This window comes from Sceloporus occidentalis, unplaced genomic scaffold (assembly GCF_023333645.1).
Source record: "Sceloporus occidentalis isolate IW3139 unplaced genomic scaffold, rSceOcc1.0.p SCAF_2, whole genome shotgun sequence".
Lineage (NCBI taxonomy): Eukaryota > Metazoa > Chordata > Lepidosauria > Squamata > Phrynosomatidae > Sceloporus > Sceloporus occidentalis.
In genome coordinates, this window is record NW_028316982.1 from 19,092,074 (window position 1) to 19,110,696 (window position 18,623).

The following is an 18,623-nucleotide window of genomic DNA, read 5'->3' on the forward strand; positions in this document are numbered from 1 at the left end:
ATGACATTCTTGCAAACAAGCTTGTAAAATGTGGGCTAGACAAGGCAACTGTTACGTGGATTTGTAATTGGTTGACCGGACGAACCCAAAGGGTGCTCAACAATGGCACCTTTTCATCCTGGAGAGAAGTGACCAGTGGGGTCCCACAGGAGTCTGTCCTTGGCCCAGTACTGTTCAACATCTTTATCAATGACTTGGAGGAAAAAATTGGGGGAATACTTATCAAATTTGCAGATGACACCAAATTAGGAGGAATAGCTAATACTCCAGAGGACAGGATCAAAATTCAAAATGACCTGAATAGACTAGAAAGCTGGGCCACAGCTAACAAAATGAACTTCAACAGGGAGAAATGTAAGGTACTGCACTTAGGGTGAAAAAATGAAATGCACAGATATAGGATGGGGGACACCTGGCTTAAGGAGACAACATGTGAAAGGGATCTAGGAGTCCAAGTAGACCACAAGTTGAACATGAGTCAACAGTGCGATGCGGCAGCTAACAAGGCCAATGCAATTTTAGGCTGCATCAATAGAAGTATAGTGTCTCGATGAAGGGAAGTAATAGTGCCACTATATTCTGCACTGGTCAGGCCCCACCTGGAATATGGTGTCCAGTTTTGGGCGCCACAATTCAAAAAGGACATTGAGAAACTGGAGCGTGTCCAAAGGAGGGCGACTAAAATGGTGAAGGGTCTGGAAACCATGCCCTACGAGGAACGACTTAGGGAGCTGGGGATGTTTAGCCTGGAGATAAGAAGGTTAAGGGGTGATATGATAGCTCTGTTTAAATATTTGAAGGGATGTCATATTGAGGAGGGACCCAGCTTGTTTTCTGCTGCTCCAGAGACTAGGACCTGGAGCAATGGATGCAAGCTGCAGGAAAAGAGATTCCACCTCAACATTAGGAGGAACTTCCTGACAGTAAGGGCTGTTCGACAGTGGAACACACTTCCTCAGAGTGTAGTGGAGTCTCCTTCCTTGGAGGTCTTCAAACGGAGGCTGGATGGCCATCTGTTGGGGATGCTTTGATTTGGATTTCCTGCATGGCAGGGGGTTGGACTGGATGGCCCTTGTGGTCTCTTCCAACTCTATGATTCTATGATTCTATGGTTTCAAAACTTAAAATGACATTGAGTCCACCACTTTCTGACCTGGTCTGTTCCACTGTTGAACTGGTGTTATTTTCAAGAAGTGACTGCATCCCTATTCTTCCATTCCAAAATCCTTTTTTGTAATTTGAGTTTGTTGGTTCTGGTTCTGTTTTCTGGACAAACATTTATTCTATCTTTCATATGATAGCCTTTCAGATATTTGAAGATGCGTGTCATATCACCTCTCAATCTTCTTCTCTCCAGGTCAAACATACCCATGACCTGCAGCCATTTGTCAGAGGGACTGATTTCCAGATCTTTAAACATTTTAACCTTAATAATTTTAACTTGTTCCTTTGTAAATAAAGATAACTACTACTACAAAAAATCATTTTAACTATATAACTGCATGAGTTTCAACAAATTAATCAGTTGTTTAATACATATCTATTTGCATTTTGCATATGAATTAAGTTTCAAGAAAAAAGCAGTACATGTAGGCTTAGATTAGTGTGCATGTGTAATCATATAATTACCTTCTGTTCATGAAAGTGATACTATGCCAACTTGGCACCCATAGATGTTGAGTCATCCGAGAAGATTAAAGTACATAATGGTACGTGTAAAATACTTCTTTTGAGTGCATTGGTATATACACATGTATCCCTGTCTCCATCTGGCAGTGCCCTTAGAGTTTAGACACTGTGGCATTTTGCTCTCTTAAAACTTAACTTAGGCTTGCTACATACTGGCAGGAAATGGTGTCCGGGCGGCAATTCTAGGGTTAGGGACCCTGCCAGTACTTGCTTACAAAATGGGTGATGGTTGTAGAATGTAGACATACACTCCCTTTTATTCTTCACTTCTTGGTTAGGTTTAAGTTAGCTTCACAGTTATCATATAATCATCACCTATTGCAGGTAGCTCTTAGGAGTAGAAGCTTTCCCATTTGATTGACTATTTATACGGTGGTCCCTTCCTTTATGCACGGGATCCGTTCTGGACCCCCCACGTAAGGGAAATTCTCCGTATGCTTGAGCCTTATTAGAAGCCATGGGCATGCACCTTCTTCCAGCACGGTTTTCAGCATATGCTGAAATCCACGTATATCACGCCTGCGTATGACGCAAGCACACCATACATTCATTGTTAAACTATTTATTTGTTGTTGTTGTGTGCCTTCAAGTCATTTCTGGCTTATGGGGATCCTAAGGTGAACCTTTTATGGGGTTTTCTTGGCAAGTTTCTTCAGAGGGGATTTGCCATTGCCAACTCTGAGGCTGAGAGTGCGTGACTTGGTCAAGTTCATCCAGGGGATTTCCATGGCCAACCTTCAAACCATGGTCTCCAGAGTCATAGTTCAACACTCAAATGACTACACCACACTGACTCTCAAATATTTTTATTTCATCCTATATCACAAGATCTCCTGATGGCATACAAGTAAAATTAATATAAACCAATTACAGGTAAAACAACTGTAGAACAATAAAATAATTTACATAGTCCAAAAGCACATTAGCAAGTTAAAACAGATTTAAAATGTTTTAAAAGTTTAAAAGCATATGCATAAATTTTTTTAGGCACACAGATGAGAAGATCCTCTCCCACATCTTCACATATGTAGGACAAAACAGTCCTTCATGTATTGGGGATCCAGGCTGATTCAGCACATAATTTTAAATCTGTTCTTTATCGTTTGCACATGGGCCTTTTGAGTATGTATTTTTGACAGCATCTCTCCCATTTGTATAATCTTTTCCTAACTTACATTCTGGAAGTCAGATTGAGGAGATCCCAACAGCACACAGTTCCATCTGTTTTTAGGTGCTATGTGAGATTTTATGCCCGCTCACTTCCTGCTTAAGCATGTGCCATCCCCTCTTTTCCAGATCTTCTTGTCTTCCCTAGAAGCACACATTCTTCTTTTATTAAAAAGCTCTTTATGAGGATTTTTTATTAGGTGAGCCATATTTCTTTTTTTTTAAATAATTTTTATTATTGCATATTAAAACACACACACACACATCCATAACAACATATAACATGTAACTACAACTACAAACAAGAATTGGTTTCACAAAGACATACAATTCACTCAGAAAAGAAAAAGAGGAAAAAAGAAAGGAAAAAAAGATAATAGAAGAAAAAAACATTCAATACTTCCTATTGCTGAACTTAAGTTATATCTTTAGGTTCTATCTTATATTAAGTAAAATCTTTATAACTTAATATCGCATGGTGTTTCTTTTCACCTTTGTTTCATTAGTTTAATTTTACCCAGAAACAAAATAGAGACAATAGGAAAAAAAGTAAGAGGCCTATAAATTTTTTGGGTTAACAGTTATACACCATATTAACTTGACAAGAATTTTTTTACAGACTCTTATATCTCCACTCCTATATTTAGAGATGCTACTGTACCCAATTTTGTTGTAATTATTCCATATTTCATATTTCATATTTCACCTTCCCCCAAAACATCTGCATTGATTGTCAACCAGCAACATTAAAATGTTTAGACAGTGGCTAAAGATGGCTGGCAGAAAGTTTTCAGACACTCTTTAATCCTATGTTTTAGACATAAAATTACAGTTGGGATTAGGAACTGCATCAGGTACTTGCCTCAGCCCCCCCCCCCCCACACACACACACTATTACTCCCACCTAATCCTTTTAATAGTGTAGTGTAGTGGTTTGAGCATTGAACTAGGACTCTGGAGATCAGGGTTGGAATCTCAGCACAGCCATGGAAATCTATTGGGTGATCTTGGCCAACTGACACACTCTCAGCCTCAGAAGACGACAGTGGCAAACCCCCTCTGAAGAAATCTGCCAAGAAAACCCTGTGATAGGCTTGCCTTAGGGTCGTCATAAGTTGGAAATTACTTGAAGGCACACAACAACAGCAACAAACCAAAGACTGAATCTGGGACCTTCAGCATGCAAAGCACAAGCTCTACCATCAAGCTGTGGTCCTTCTTCCTGTACTGCTTTCAGTGCTAGAAATTTGACTAGAGATCAAAAGAGTAAAAGAAGGTGTATAAGAATATACATGTTTCCTATAAAATTCAAAAGACAAAAACATTTTTGTACTTTTGTGCTTTTTCACAAACTGTACACAAAGAGTATGACGGACATGAATTGGGGTCAGTGTGTGAATGCAAGAAACAGGGATGTACTATTGTTGCTTCCCAGGATATCATACTGCAGTCATAGACGTGGGCACCACACTCATTGGCAAAGTCATCTGCAACCGCTCTTCAAATATCTACACCAACATGTTCATCTTGGAAGCAAAATGTAGGTGCAGGAACAGTGGCATAGGCCTAGTCTTTGCATCCTCCTGTAGACCTTATCTCTTTTTGTGTGTTATGCATTAAGGAGACTAAACTCTTCATAGCATCAAAACTGACTTACCATGACAGTCAAACCCATGATACCGTCTATCAAACACAGTAGTTCTGTATTACATTTGCAAATGATATATTTACATGTAAGAAGCAGTGTGGTGTACTAGTTTGAGCACTGGACTATGACCCTGGAGGCCAGGGTTCAAATCTCAGCTTGGCCATGTAAACCCACTGGGTGACCCTGGACAAGTCACACTCTCTCATCCTCAGAGGATGGCAAAGGCAACTCCCCTCTGCAGAAACTTGCCATCAAACCCCCATGATAGGGTTGCCATAATCCAAAAACAACTTGTTGTGTTCTATTTTTATTGTTATGTTTGTTGTTACCTGCCTCAATCCAATACAGGGAGAGGTGGGATACAAATAAATATTATTATTATTATTGAAGGCAAATAACAACATATTTACATATATATATATATATATATATATATATATATATATATTCCTCCAGCTCCATATGGGTTTTTATGAAAGATGCCATAATATAGGGGCTTTATATGGTTGACAACTCTGGTAAACTTATCTTTTGCAGATGCACAGTAATTGTTGCTGTCAACCTTTAAATAGTGTTATGACTTGTATGTTTTTAATTGCTTCATTTTAAGACTTAAAGCAAAAATATGTATGTGTGTGTTTGTGTGTGTTTATTTTGCTTTAAAAAACAATTTACTGTTTGCCATAGCAACTTTGTTTTTGAAACAAAGATCAAAGTCTGTTTAGGTGCACAGCCAGAACTAAGTGGAGTGCTGGTTGTTGTTGTTGTTTGGGTTCCAAAAGTAGTATATTGTTGTATTAGCTATCTTGTTTATTTCCTACCTCACTGAATCATATAATGAACAGCAGCCACAAGATGAGGCTTGTTGCCCATACTGGTTCATATCTAATCTTCCTTAAATTCTGCCTTAAAAGAATCTGAATTCTGTATTCTGCAGACACAATAGATCTGTTGGGTTTATCTCCAGCAGACACCTGTTACTTGACTGTTCACATTTCATTCCACACTGATCACTTTGCTTCAGCCAATGCTTCCCCTTTGACACAACAATGCACATTGATACTGTAAACTTCATATGCCACTATTTCATAGCTATACCATTCTTAACCCAGGTTACTAAGAGAACTGAGAGAGATACTGAGCTTCTTTGAGGACAGCTGAGAGACTATAAAATTTCAAATGAGGATGTGGAAGATAGCTGTTCTGTTAGGTTGATTTCCTTCATGGAATACCACAAGCTTGAATTTATGTCTGTTATTTCTTTTAATGTATTTATATCCTACTTTCTGAATAATATTAACACAAAATTAAAATAAGTTAAACAAGGGCTACATGTACGCTGCAGAAATAAAGCCGTTTAACACTACTCTGGTACCACAACAAACTACAAATTGCAGAATTCCATAGCACTGAGCCATGTCAGTTAAAGCGGTGTCAAAATGAATTATTTCTGCAGTGCAGAGACAGCCAAAGTTAGATTAAATGCAGTTTTAAAAGCATCAGTTAAGCATCAAGATAATTTATACTAGAAAGGCACTACCCTAAGTTTGCTACATCTTTGCAGGGCTGTTGTTGATAACAAGGTAACTTCATTGTGTTGCCATAAGTCAAAATCAACTTGATGACGATGATATATAGATATAATATCCACCTGTTAATATATTGATTATAAATGGATTACATGAATAGATATAGTATGCGCCCGCAAAAGTCATTTAGTGAATTAAACATGGACCATTTGTTGGATTCCTACATTTAAGTAATATAAGATCTTTCTTTCTTTCTTTCTTTTTCTTTTTTTCTACTTTTCAGATGGAATTCATTGGTGTAAGTCAGCTGTCATTTATCCATGATCTAGGACCAAAGGGCATGTAAGTTAATGTTTTTGTAACCAAGATTTCTTGGAGGAAAGTTTCAGTCCTGGAGCCTCTAATTCTTTTTTTAACATTTATAAATCACCTTTCATTTCAGTATTCCAAATCATGGGGAAATACTGCTCTTCCTCAGCATGATTAAATTCTATTGTTTTGCACTAGCAAGAGGAACCATGTTCCTCTTTCTTTCTTTCTTTCTTTCTTTCTTTCTTTCTTTCTCTTTTCTTTTCTTTTCTTTTCTTTTTTTAATTTGTGCACCATTCCTGGCAACACTGCAAAACCAGGTCGATGCGTGGAGTGGACGGAGCAAGCTCCTATTCCATCTCCCAGCAAGAGGAACCATGTTCTTACAGCAAAATTGGACTCCATATGAGTGGTGGGCAACAGTTGACCTGCGAAATGTTCTCAGAATGTAACTTCCATCTTAGAAAAGCTACCTTTTGGATTTCAAATCACTGAATCCTCTCATCCAAGAGAAAAAAATTCCTTGTGGATTTGTGGGCTTCCTTGCATGAAGCACTTTTTAGAAGTGATCCATGGTTAAACGAAAATTAGATTACATACAAAGAATTAGTGATTTACCAGAACAATACAGTGAGAATAAAAACACTAGAATAAATTTTAAATTGCTCTAAAAGAAGGCACTCAGTTTAGCTGGTTTTTAAACAGACAAAAGAAGGAAAAAATGTATAATGGACAATAAGCAAGAAGACTTAGAAAAAAATAAACTCCAAATATTACCGTCAAATAAAAAAGTGATATTGTTAAAATAATATGTCTCCTAAAAATGGCAATGGAACAGAAAATAATAAAAGAAAACATCATAAAATGGTCCAAAAATTTCAGTTATCCAATTGATTTAAGTCAATGGAAGTTAACATGAAAAAAAGAGACTAAAATATATGTGAGGATCTCAAAGAAAACTACTGCAAGGTATATCTTATATGTTATTTAATACTGGAAAAGTGATGTAAGATCTATGTGATAAGTATTGGAAATGTACTAAGGAAAAGCAACACTTTATCATATGTGGTGGCCATGTATAAAAGCAAGAAAATTTTGATCACAAGTACATCATACATAAATAAAATAAAATGTTATTTTAAAAGATAGCTTAAATATAATTGATGAATAATCGGTGGTGGCAGCAGAAGAATTATTTTTTACATGTTGTCTGTTGCACATATGGTGTGTGCTCAAAAACAGAAACAAGAGAAAATATAATTAATAGAAGACTGGTTACTGAAATTATTGGATGTAATAAAATGGATAAACAGTCTAAAAACTTACAAAATGAACATTAAAAAATAATACATAGAAGATTGGGAAAAATTAATCAAACTACTTATTCCAGAAATGGGGAGAGAGAGAGTTGAAATGGGACTGAATGTAGAATAAATAAATAAGGTGTATATATGTTTATAGATATATGTATAAAAATAACTAATTGTGAAAATAGGTACATAAAAATATAGGAAAAACATTATATTTTTCAATATAGGAATAGATAATATTCAAAATAAGGCAATACTATACAATACCTAAACGTTGTAAATAAGGAAGTATTGAATGGTGTATGAATGACTGTCACATCTGTTATATGTTATATTTGTTATATCGAGAGAAAGTATTTGTTGTGTCACTGTTAGATATGCTATATTTCTAATGGCAGCCCTGTTTGTAAAAAGAATGTATATGTTGTATAATTTTAATTTTTAAATATTATTTGGGTTCAAATAATATTAATAAAAATGATTTTAAAAAGAAAATTAACTTTTCAAGGATCTACTCCCACCAATCCTTAACATTAGCTATGGGGCCTATACCAGATGAAAGTTGCAGTGCAACAACATCTGGAAGATCATCCCTGCTTCAAATTGAAGGGCATGGAGGAATCTTTGGTGAGAAATGAATGGAGGTCAGTTCCAGAAGATGATCATGAGATTCATGAGGCAGGTATGGAGCAGAAAGCCCATAGTGAGAATATCAAAGCCAGTAAACACAGAGAGGTATGCAGGGTGAGAAACAGGCAGGGATGGACACAGAAAATGCCATGCTTTGTTGCGTAGACCAAAATCTGCTTGCTGAAACAGAAAGTAGAGCTGCCAGCTTTCTTCAGTTAGGCCCTGCTGGTGTGCCTTTAATAGCACCTTGATTTACAGCAGTTAGTAGATGACAACATTTATATCCATGCTGTGAAAACAGCAGCAGCTGATTCTTGCAGATCTTGTCATTATTCTAGGCACAGCAGCAGAAGATAGCTGGGAAGTCAGCAACTCTTTGAGGAAGTCATATAGGGGAAAGGAAAAACAATGCAATCAAATCAAAGAACACCCACAAGTTTTAGAAAGAACTTTAGATGCTCAAGAAAGAGAGGGACTCAGCCAAGCCTGCAGAATGTCTATGTCTTAAGCAGGCAGCAGCTGATGGCCTACTTCCATTCAGCTCAGACTTGAGCATATTTGCTCCAAAGTAAGCTTGACTTAGGTTCAGGGAATCCTACTGCCTGCTGAATGTGCTTTAGGTTGTTGTTTTCTGGCTTCTCTTTTGCTGATTTGTTTAGTCTTCTTGGTATGTATCAGTTCTGGCCAATCTACTGCTTTGCAATGCATTCCCATATTGGTTTTTTCATTTGAAATGCAAAAACTGAAGGGAAATTGCATAGGATGTTTTTCTCCAAGGCTGTCTGTGATATTCAGGCTAAAAGTGTTCCTATGCAAATTTGCCTGAATAAATAAATCCTGGCTGGACAACCTGTGGGCATGTTGCAGTCTTCCAGATGTTGTTCAACTGGAAGTCTCAGCAACCCTAGCTGGCAGAACCAAAGGTGAGAAATGCTGGGAGCAACAGTCTAAAAACATCCAGAGGGTGGCATGCTCCCCACCTATTTAAAGAGTTGCATTTCTGTTGCCTTTGGAGATGTATAGGTGAAATGGGGATGAACTAAGGTCAATTCTTGCAATTTGGCTCCTTAACTTTCAGTAATGAACAGGTCTTGAGCACCCATATCTCTATGACAGCTTCCTACCAAGTTTTTCCAAGAGCTTGTTAAAGCAATGTTTTCATTCTCCTCTCTTTATTTTCAGAGAGGGTATGATCATGAAAAGGTCTGGAGGTCATAGAATACCAGGTTTGAATTGCTGTGGGCAAGGAAGACTCTGCTACCGATGGTCCAAAAGGTACCTTTGTGGATATTCCCCTTTTCAGTCTTTAATTCCGAATTCTTCTCACAGGTTTATACTGAACATATTGACAGCAAAGCTTGCTGTTGCTTTTTTTAGGCTGAAGGTTCTACAAATAATTCATGATCTGCAACAGCTGCCCTGTGTGTATTGAGCAGGAGCTCTTCGCTCAGGCAAGCTATAATATTAACTCCTATATCATTACTGAAAGAGGAATGTGAGTCTGGAGACAAATGAATGTATAGCAAATTGAATGCAAATTCCCATTTGTATTTAGTTCCATAAATCCTCCATCTGGCAACAGTGTTTGGTTTGCATTTGATCCTGCAGATTTTGATGCTGTCCTGCTCGACTCCTGTCCATTTTTCTAAATAGCTAATGTGTGTATTGTTGGGGCTACTTTTTATCCAGACAGTGGCTCAAGAACAGGAAGTACATTATAAAGCAAACTAATCCCACTACTGAGTAGTCACATTGTGTAACCAAGGTGTGAATTTTGCAACTCTCCAGATTACGTTGGATTGCAGCTCCGAGGAGCAGCATAGCCAATGGTCAATAATGCTGATAGCTGCAAGCCAATACCTGGAGAGCCACATGATCCCCAAACCTGCTCAGTAATAAGACTAATGTCTTATAGCAGAAAGGGATTAATAACCTGATACTTATATTCAACTGTAGCATTACAAAGGAGTCAGTGTTAAGGCTGCAATGCTTAGTTTATTAATCCATTATATTAATCAATACAAAATCTTTTGTTTGCTTTTGAAGGAATTTTTATTTTTAATTTGTTTAATTTTATTTTTACTTTGTTTAATCTTTTTTCAAACATTTTAAAAGAAATTTTAAATTCTGTGTTATAGTGAAAAAAATTAATTTTTGCTGCAATTTGATTTGGAGGTATGACTGATTTTCTCCTTCTTCCAGCACAATCGATTCATTGCCCCTTTGCAGCCACCTGCTTTTTACTCTTGTAGCCCAGAAGTGGTTGGCAGCACCTGTGAATCCATTGTTAGTTTTAGTCCAAGCCTTATACCACTATCCAAAGTGACGAGCCTATTTAGAAGATAGGGATCAGCACCCTTGATAGTTTTTCTGTCCAACCTGTCAGAACCTCTCACATCTAAGAGTTTACTAAATCAGTCTTCTGTATCATAAAAGCAAAACTATGGTGCGTTACAGACCGCCCTAAAGCGGGCGGTCTGCCACCGCCGCCATTAGCTGCAGCGGGAAGCCCCAGCGGCCAGACCGCGATGCTTCCGGCTGCAGTGAAAAAGGAGCACCGAAATGGTGCTCCTTTTTGGCCCCCGGAAGTGGCGCCGTGAAGCGCGAAGCACGCACTCACGGCGTCACTTCCGGTGCGCCACGTCTGGATGCTGTGCGTCCAAGATATAAAAATGGCAGCGCCCATGTGGATGGGCGCTGCCATTTAGGACGCGCTCTGCGCGTGTTGGAAATGGGGCCGGTTAGTAAGGGGCAACCCTTCCTAACCCTAGGACACCCCTTCCTAACCCTAGGATGCACAGAGTGCGTCCTAAATGGTGGTCTGTAACCCGCCTATATTTCACTAACCCAAAAAAGCCAACAGTATGACTTCTGCAGACAAAACTAAGATATTTTTAATCACAAGCACAGAACAAGCAATGCCCTGGCCTGTACCGTTTTGGACTTTCCCTTGATTTGCTCATAATACTATCATAATATCTATCAAACTAGCGCAAATAATATTGGCCCCTTCTAATTTGCCCACCCCTCTCACATACTTTCACTTTTGGGCTTTTCAAGTTTCCCAAGACTGGCCTTGATTGGATTCATAACAGGCTCCTCCCACAGACATCTGTGCATTCTCCAACCAAAGAATTATTTCCTTCCAGAAGAAACACTACAACTCCCATCAACTGAACTACCAAGCTTCTATCATATGTCAGCCCCACGTGTCATTATTTCAAACATATCTATATATTTTATAATCTGTATGCATTACCACTATAAAACAACAACAACAACAACCTTATGACAGGATCTAATAAAATTTTGACAAAACCAGACAAAAATTAAACATGGATTCATTACCATCCCAACATGGAAGCCACCCCAACATCAACTGCTGCTGTTTCCACTTAAGCAAACTTACCATACTAGGCCATAAATCCCATTTAATTCACTTTCTAGAATTTTGAAAAGACATGCTTACGATTTATGATATCAGATGTATCTGTTTAAGCCTCTTCGCCTTTGAACAGCAAGATTGTCTGCAATATGTTTTTTCCTGTCCTCTCTCTTCCTCCTCCTCTTTTGTACATGTAAATGCCTTTCTTTATGTGCTAGAGCCAGATGCAAGACAGCCTTATGTGCCATCTTGGTAAACACACACTGTATTGCCCATAATAATAATAATAATAATAATAATAATTTTTATTTCTACCCCGCCTTTCCACAAGTGCGATCAAGGCGGCTTACAAAATTAAAGGACAATAAAATACAGTTAAAAACATCAAAGTATAAAATTTAAAACAGCATTACAAGGGGATATCAACAGGAATCTATACAAATCACATTCATCAGGGGGAAAATAAGCAGCACTATTTACAGTACTCTAGTGACAGAAGAACAGACAAAAAAAGGGGCAGAAAGAGAAGAACACTACTAGCTAAAGTGAAAAAGCCAGCTGAAATAAGTATGTTTTTAATTGTTTCTTAAAAGAAACCAATGATGCAGAGGAGCGGAGCTCTATGGGAAGCTTGTTCCACAATAAGGAGGCAACAGCGGTAAAAGCCCTCTGTGAGGTCCTTGCCAGATGAAATTTAGGGACCTCTAACAAGTTTGTCCCAGATGATCGGAGTGTCCGGGGCGGATTATATGGGGAGAGGCGGTCCTCCAAGTACACTGGGCCCAAGCCATTTAGGGCTTTATAGGTCAAAACCAACACCTTGTACTGAGCTCGGAAGCGAACAGGCAGCCAGTGTAGATCTTTTAAAACAGGGGTTATGTGGTCTGTCCTGGAACTACCAGCGACCAATCTGGCTGCCATATTCTGCACCAATTGTAGCTTCTGGGTTTGGTACAAGGGTTGCCCCATGTAGAGCGCATTGCAGAAATCCAACCGAGAGGTTACCAAAGCATGTACAACAGTTTCAAGGTCCCGTCGGTCCAGGTAGGGGCGCAACTGGCGTATCAGCCGAAGCTGATAGCAAGCACTCCTGACCGTCGCATCCACCTGAGATGTTAGCTGGAGTGACGAATCAAGGAGCACTCCCAAGCTGCGCACCGAGTCCTTCAAGGGGAGCGTGACCCCATTCAGGACAGGCTGACAAATCTCACCACCCGGAACCGAGGGACCTATCACCAGTACTTCCGTTTTCCCTGGATTCACACTGAGTCTGTTCTCCCTCATCCAGCCCATTACTGACGCTAGGCAGGCATCTAGAGGAGAGATGCCATCCTTAGTTACTGCATCAGTTGGAGACACAGAGAAAACTATCTGGGTGTCATCAGCGTACTGATAACACCGCGCCCCGTGTCTCCGGATGATCTCTCCCAGCGGTTTCATGTAAATGTTGAAAAGCATAGGGGACAAAATCGCTCCTTGAGGGACACCGGATGTAAGGGCCCTCTTATCGGAGCGACAGTCCCCCAGCTCCACCATCTGGAATCTACCCGAGAGGTAGGACCGGAACCACTGCAAAGCAGTGCCCCCGATACCCAACTCCCCCAGGCGTTCCAGAAGGATACCATGGTCGATGGTATCGAAAGCCGCTGAGATGTCCAAGAGCACTAACAGGGACACGCTTCCCCTGTCCATGCTCAGACGGAGATCATCAACTAAGGCGACCATGGCAGTCTCAACTCCATAGCCCGCCCGGAAGCCAGTTTGAAATGGGTCCAGAAAATCGGTGTCATCCATGATCGATTGAAGCTAGAAGGCGACTGCTCTCTCGATTACCTTCCCCAGGAAAGGTAGCAGCGAAATGGGCCGATAGTTGTTGTGAATCAGGGGTTCTAAGGAGGGTTTCTTAAGCAAGGGTTTAACCACTGCTACTTTCAATTTGGATGGAAACTGACCCTCTCTTAGAGATGTATTAACAATGCGGTGTAACATAGTCAACACCACATCACCCCCCTGAGCTGCCAACCATGAGGGACAGGGATCAAGAGAGCACGTCGTCCTCCTAACGCTTCGAAGGATCTTGTCCACTTCATCGGTACTAACAAACTCAAAGTGATCCAGTATAACTGGGGCCACGGACGCTTCGGACGCCTCTCTTACAGGATCTGCATAAATACTGGCGTCAAGATCAGCCCTAATCTGAGAGATTTTATCCGCAAAGAAGTTGTTAAAATCGTCACAGCAGGCTTTAGATGGTACCAAAATAGGGCTCAGGGAGGGAGGGAGCTGAGTTAGCTCCCTCACAACCCTGAACAGCTCTGCTGGACGCGACTCTGCGGACGCAATACGTGCAGCATAGAACGAATTCTTTGCTGCACCTATTGCCACTCCATAGGCCTTCAAGTGAGAGCGAAGGAGTGTCCTGTCGGGAAACACTAGGCTTATCCTGAAGCACTTTACAAAAACCCAATTCAGTTTGCAAGGCAAACATGATACAGAGATCTTGTCCTGGACACATTGGAAAGTCCACATTACACTAAGCTCATTGTTTCCACTGAGTAGATTTGACGTGAACAGATAGTATCCCTGATGACCTCAGCTGGATTTTTGCACGTTCTGGAGCACTGGGCATGAGGACTGATACAAATTGCTTTTGCCTGTCCCCTGGTTGGAAAGAATATGTAGAATGGCTCTGGTGCCACCTAAATCTGGATTCATACTTGTAGGGGTCTAGATCTCCAGGTAGGGAGAAATTACCTGTATTGTAATTGTAAGGCAGTGGCTAAAGGATGCTAACATGTTGTTGTTGTTGTGTGCCTCCAGTTTTTTGTTTTTGTTTTTACTTATGGTGACCCTAAGGCAAACCTATCATAGGGTTTTCTTGGCATGTTTCTTCAAAGGGGGGGGGGGGCGGTGTTGCCATTGCCATCCTAGTAACATCTAAGACATTACCAAAGATGACAATGGCAAATCTGATATGGCAGTCTAAGATGTTACTAGTCCTCATTAAATGATCTGGAGAATAACTTAGGTATGATCTAGATAAACAGCTGGTGATGGCAGTAGAATGGTACCTATTCCTGCTCACTGAAATGCATCCATTCCAAGAACAGAATTTTGCCAAATGTACAGTACATACCCACATACCCAGGTGGTATAAATAACTTTAAAGTGAAAAGGAATTCTTCTCCCTTTTCCTCCCACAGTGCTTGGAAGTCTACAAAAAACTGAATTTAAAAAAAAACACCACAGATTTGCAATCTGTTTTTTTTTTTTAATGCTGCGTAGCCTGTTGCTTGGCAATTTAATATTGTCAAAATCAAAGCCTTGGTATGCTTTCCTTGAACTTTAATGAAATTAAGTAAGTTCATGTTTATAAATAAAACATCAGGAAAACCCACTTGAGTGTATTGGCCTTACTAAATGTTGGCCATAGGCTGTTGCTGAGTGAGGTACAAAGTGCTGGAAACCAGGTTTCATGAACCAGCCAGACAGTGAATACTGCTACTATCACAGCCTGATCTGGCAACCCTTGTAGTGTTCCAGGTTAGAGGACTCACTTGAAAGGGCAGAGTTTGTACAAGGTGCACTTGTACAACTTGTTATCCTGAGGGCTCATCACACCAGGAGCATCATTCAACCTGGGGCCCAACATTGTCGTTGTTGTTGTTATTAACATTTTGCGTTTCTCAAAACTGGGATTCAAGGTGACTTTACAGTTTTAAAGGGATCAATACAGCTAAAAACATACAAAAAGTGCACATTAAAATATAATTAAACTATTCACATAGTTTAAATTAAAATTGGTAAGTTAATGGAAGCAATTCATAGACAAGGTGGAATGTCACCAGAAGTTGATGTTGCAAAAAAAAAATGAATACGTTTTTTTATTGTTCATTGGAACAGTATTTCAGACACATAAGTATGGAAGAAGTCTGTATTTGTAATTATAGCAAACATTGCGATGTGGTCATTTTAAAAGAAAAAGATAAAACATTATATTTGATTTATCAGAGACATTATTGTAACAAAAGATGCCCCCTATCACTGTGTAGTTTATGTAAAATAAAATAAAAATTATGTTGTCTTGAAAACTCTTGAACAGGAAGACCATCCTAAAATATTCTAAATAAATAAGTAAATAGGATTGTATGTACAGCGCTGTGTAAATTTATAGCGCTATAAAAATAAAGCTTAATAATAATAATAATAATAATAATAATAATACTGTACTCAATATGCAATTGTTCAATCTCTTTCCCAGGTGGCTAGTAGTAAAGGATTCTTTTCTACTGTACGTGAAGCCAGATAGTGGAGCCATTTCATTTGTCCTACTGGTAGATAAAGAATTCAGCATAAAGATTGGCAAGAAGGAGACAGAAACAAAATATGGGCTTCGAATAGACAATCTCTCCAGGTAAGACTTTTACAGACCTCACTTTATGAGAATCTTTCTCATTATTTATTTCACATTTGTACATTTTAGAGTGTTTTGTAGGAGTTAGATCTTATGAGTATGGATGTCATATGTGGAATCTTTCAAATATGACTTTTTGGACTACAGTGCCCAGAATCCCCCAGCCAGCATGGCTGTCATGTTCGTTGTCCTCAGCTTTGGTCTCCTCAATAACCTCCAAGTGTAATGTTGGTGTTGTATGCCTTCAAGTCATTTCCGACTTAAGGCAATCCTAAAACAAACCTATCATGAGTTTTCTTGGCAAGATTTGTTCAGAAGGGATTTGCCTTTGCCTTCCTGTGAGGCTGAGAGAGGGTAACTTGCCCAAGGTGAGCCAGTGGCTGATGCAGTGTAACCAAATTCTGCATCCAGGAACTTATGACTAAAAGACTTGATGGCTATTCATGAAACAAGTGGGATTTGCATGAGAACACTAAAATGTAGACCCTTTGTCTTCAGTGTTTCAGCCAACCAGCCTGACAGGCCCTCTTCAATAAGACTTCCTTGCATCTCCCCTCTTTCTTGGGTTTCTTTTAACCAATCTGTATTTTGTGACTACTTAGTGTGCTTGATTTTCTTTGGGCTCTGCCCCTCTCCATTTCCTCTGCTAAACAGTTTTGTATTTTTTTTTATTTTATTTTTATTTATTTTTTTGAGCTTTGGGTGCCTGCAAGCGTTCTGATAGCCTCTTGTATACAGGTGGTATTGTTTTGGGCTGCATAAGGATCTATATTCAGAGAAAAGGAAATGTATTTCTGCAGACCTTGTTTTACAATATCCTCTACAGCAGTTAGGCTATTTGATGTGGGAATCTGCACATGTGCCAAGGATCAGTACCGTATTTGTGCCATTGGCTATAATGATTTATTTCTTTCCTTGAACCTCATTGCCGGCTAGCAGCTGACAGCTCATGGACTGGCATCACTTTGAGTAGTGCTGTTCTAAAACAGGGGTAGGCAATCTTTTTGAGCTGGGGGCCGGGTTGCTGTCCCTCAGACAACTGGGGGGCCGAAGCCAAAAAATAAATAATTAAATAATTTTTAAAAAATTAAATATATAAATAAACCAGGACAAATGTAGGACAAAATTTTCAAATGGAAGACACTTTTTTTTTAAAAAATGGAGGACACGTGAAAAAATTTGCTGATTTTTTAAAAAATGTTAATATAAATGCATGTTTCTGAGGCTTCTATAGACAATTGCCCCCCAAAGGCCCCGGCGGCAGTCGGCGGCAGGACCGGGCTGGGGCCGGTCCCAAGGCCTTGCCGGGCCGCATCCGGCCCACGGGCCGCAGGTTGCCTACCCCTGTTCTAAAATGTTATCTCTTAGCCTTGAATTTGGGAAGTGCTTTGAATTTTTGGATCTCATTCTTGCCCACAATATTGAGATGAGTCACATTCCTTGATATGTGAATGGGGAACTGAATTTCAGAGATGATCGCTCAGCAAGTATAACTAGGAGGCCATTCAGTCCAGGTCGCTCAATCATAAATCCTGCATGTGAACTCAAAGGGTTTCATGGCTGACATACATAGTTTTTTGTGGGTTTTTCAGGCTATGTGGACATGTTCTAGAAAAGTTTATTCCTGACATTTTGCCAGCATCTGTGGCTGGTGTCTTTAGGGAAAGCCACAGATGCTCGTGAAACGTCAGGAATAAACTCTTCTAGAGCATGGCCACATAGCCTGAAAAACCCACAAAAAACTATAAATCCTGCATGCTGCTCAGTGGCCAAAGTTTTCTCATGTGCATGGCATAAGAGTTCAATCTCCCTTCTGCTGATCTTATAGTGTAGAAAAGGATTTTTTTTCTCAATGGAAGAGGGTTGAAATTTTAATAAATTAATTAATTAATATCCCACCCAGTTCATTAATATCACATCTCTCTCCCAGTGTGAGGCCCAAAGTTGCCTATGACATAGATTAAAATGAAGTGCAGTTAAAACCTAACAATAAAAGAAATGAAATATCTATTAAAACCCACTAATTTTAACAAAGGTTAAAATACATTTGAATACATTTGAAACACAGTATAGAAGATAAAAATAAAGTACATTACATTACATTAGAAAGACCACCATAGGCCTATCTAAATAGAATGGCGTTTTCTACCTGCTGGCAGAAAGAGAACAGAGAAGAGGCCAACGAAACCTGAATAGATGCTTAAATTAAATTAAATTAAATTCTGACCTTTAATGGAGCTATCCAACATGCTGAATCTATTTTGGGAGAGAGTGTGCAATATATTTGCTAGTTTCTTTAAGGTCTAGACTATACTCTGGAGCAGTTGCATCACCCTACTGACATAAAAGCCATCACCTATCATCGCACAGGATGATACTGAAACTTGTGGGTAGTTTTGCAACAAGAAAAAACACTGGCACCAGTCTGGGCAGATCCAATGGGCCCATGGTATCTTATGGGCTTTCCAGGACCCCCTGTGAATACCAAAATCTGTAGATGCTCAAGTCCCATTATATAAAGTGGTGTAGTATATAGAGACAC

General features: G+C 39.4%; 1 protein-coding gene and 1 pseudogene across 3 annotated transcripts in view; one reads left to right on the forward strand and one right to left on the reverse strand.

The window, feature by feature from the left end:
- PLD1 (phospholipase D1) overlaps positions 1–18,623 on the forward strand; it is a 147,177-nt gene that overhangs the window by 69,837 nt on the left and 58,717 nt on the right. For 2 of the 3 annotated variants that reach the window (XM_089508838.1, XM_089508840.1), the window contains exons 7-9: positions 6,317–6,375; positions 9,465–9,557; positions 15,929–16,081. In XM_089508838.1, coding sequence (XP_089364964.1) covers positions 6,317–6,375; positions 9,465–9,557; positions 15,929–16,081 — 305 coding nt within the window. The remainder of the gene's footprint in view (positions 1–6,316; positions 6,376–9,464; positions 9,558–15,928; positions 16,082–18,623) is intronic. The other variant, XM_089508839.1, reaches the window with a different exon arrangement.
- LOC149318009 (U2 spliceosomal RNA) lies at positions 6,626–6,794 on the reverse strand (annotated as a pseudogene).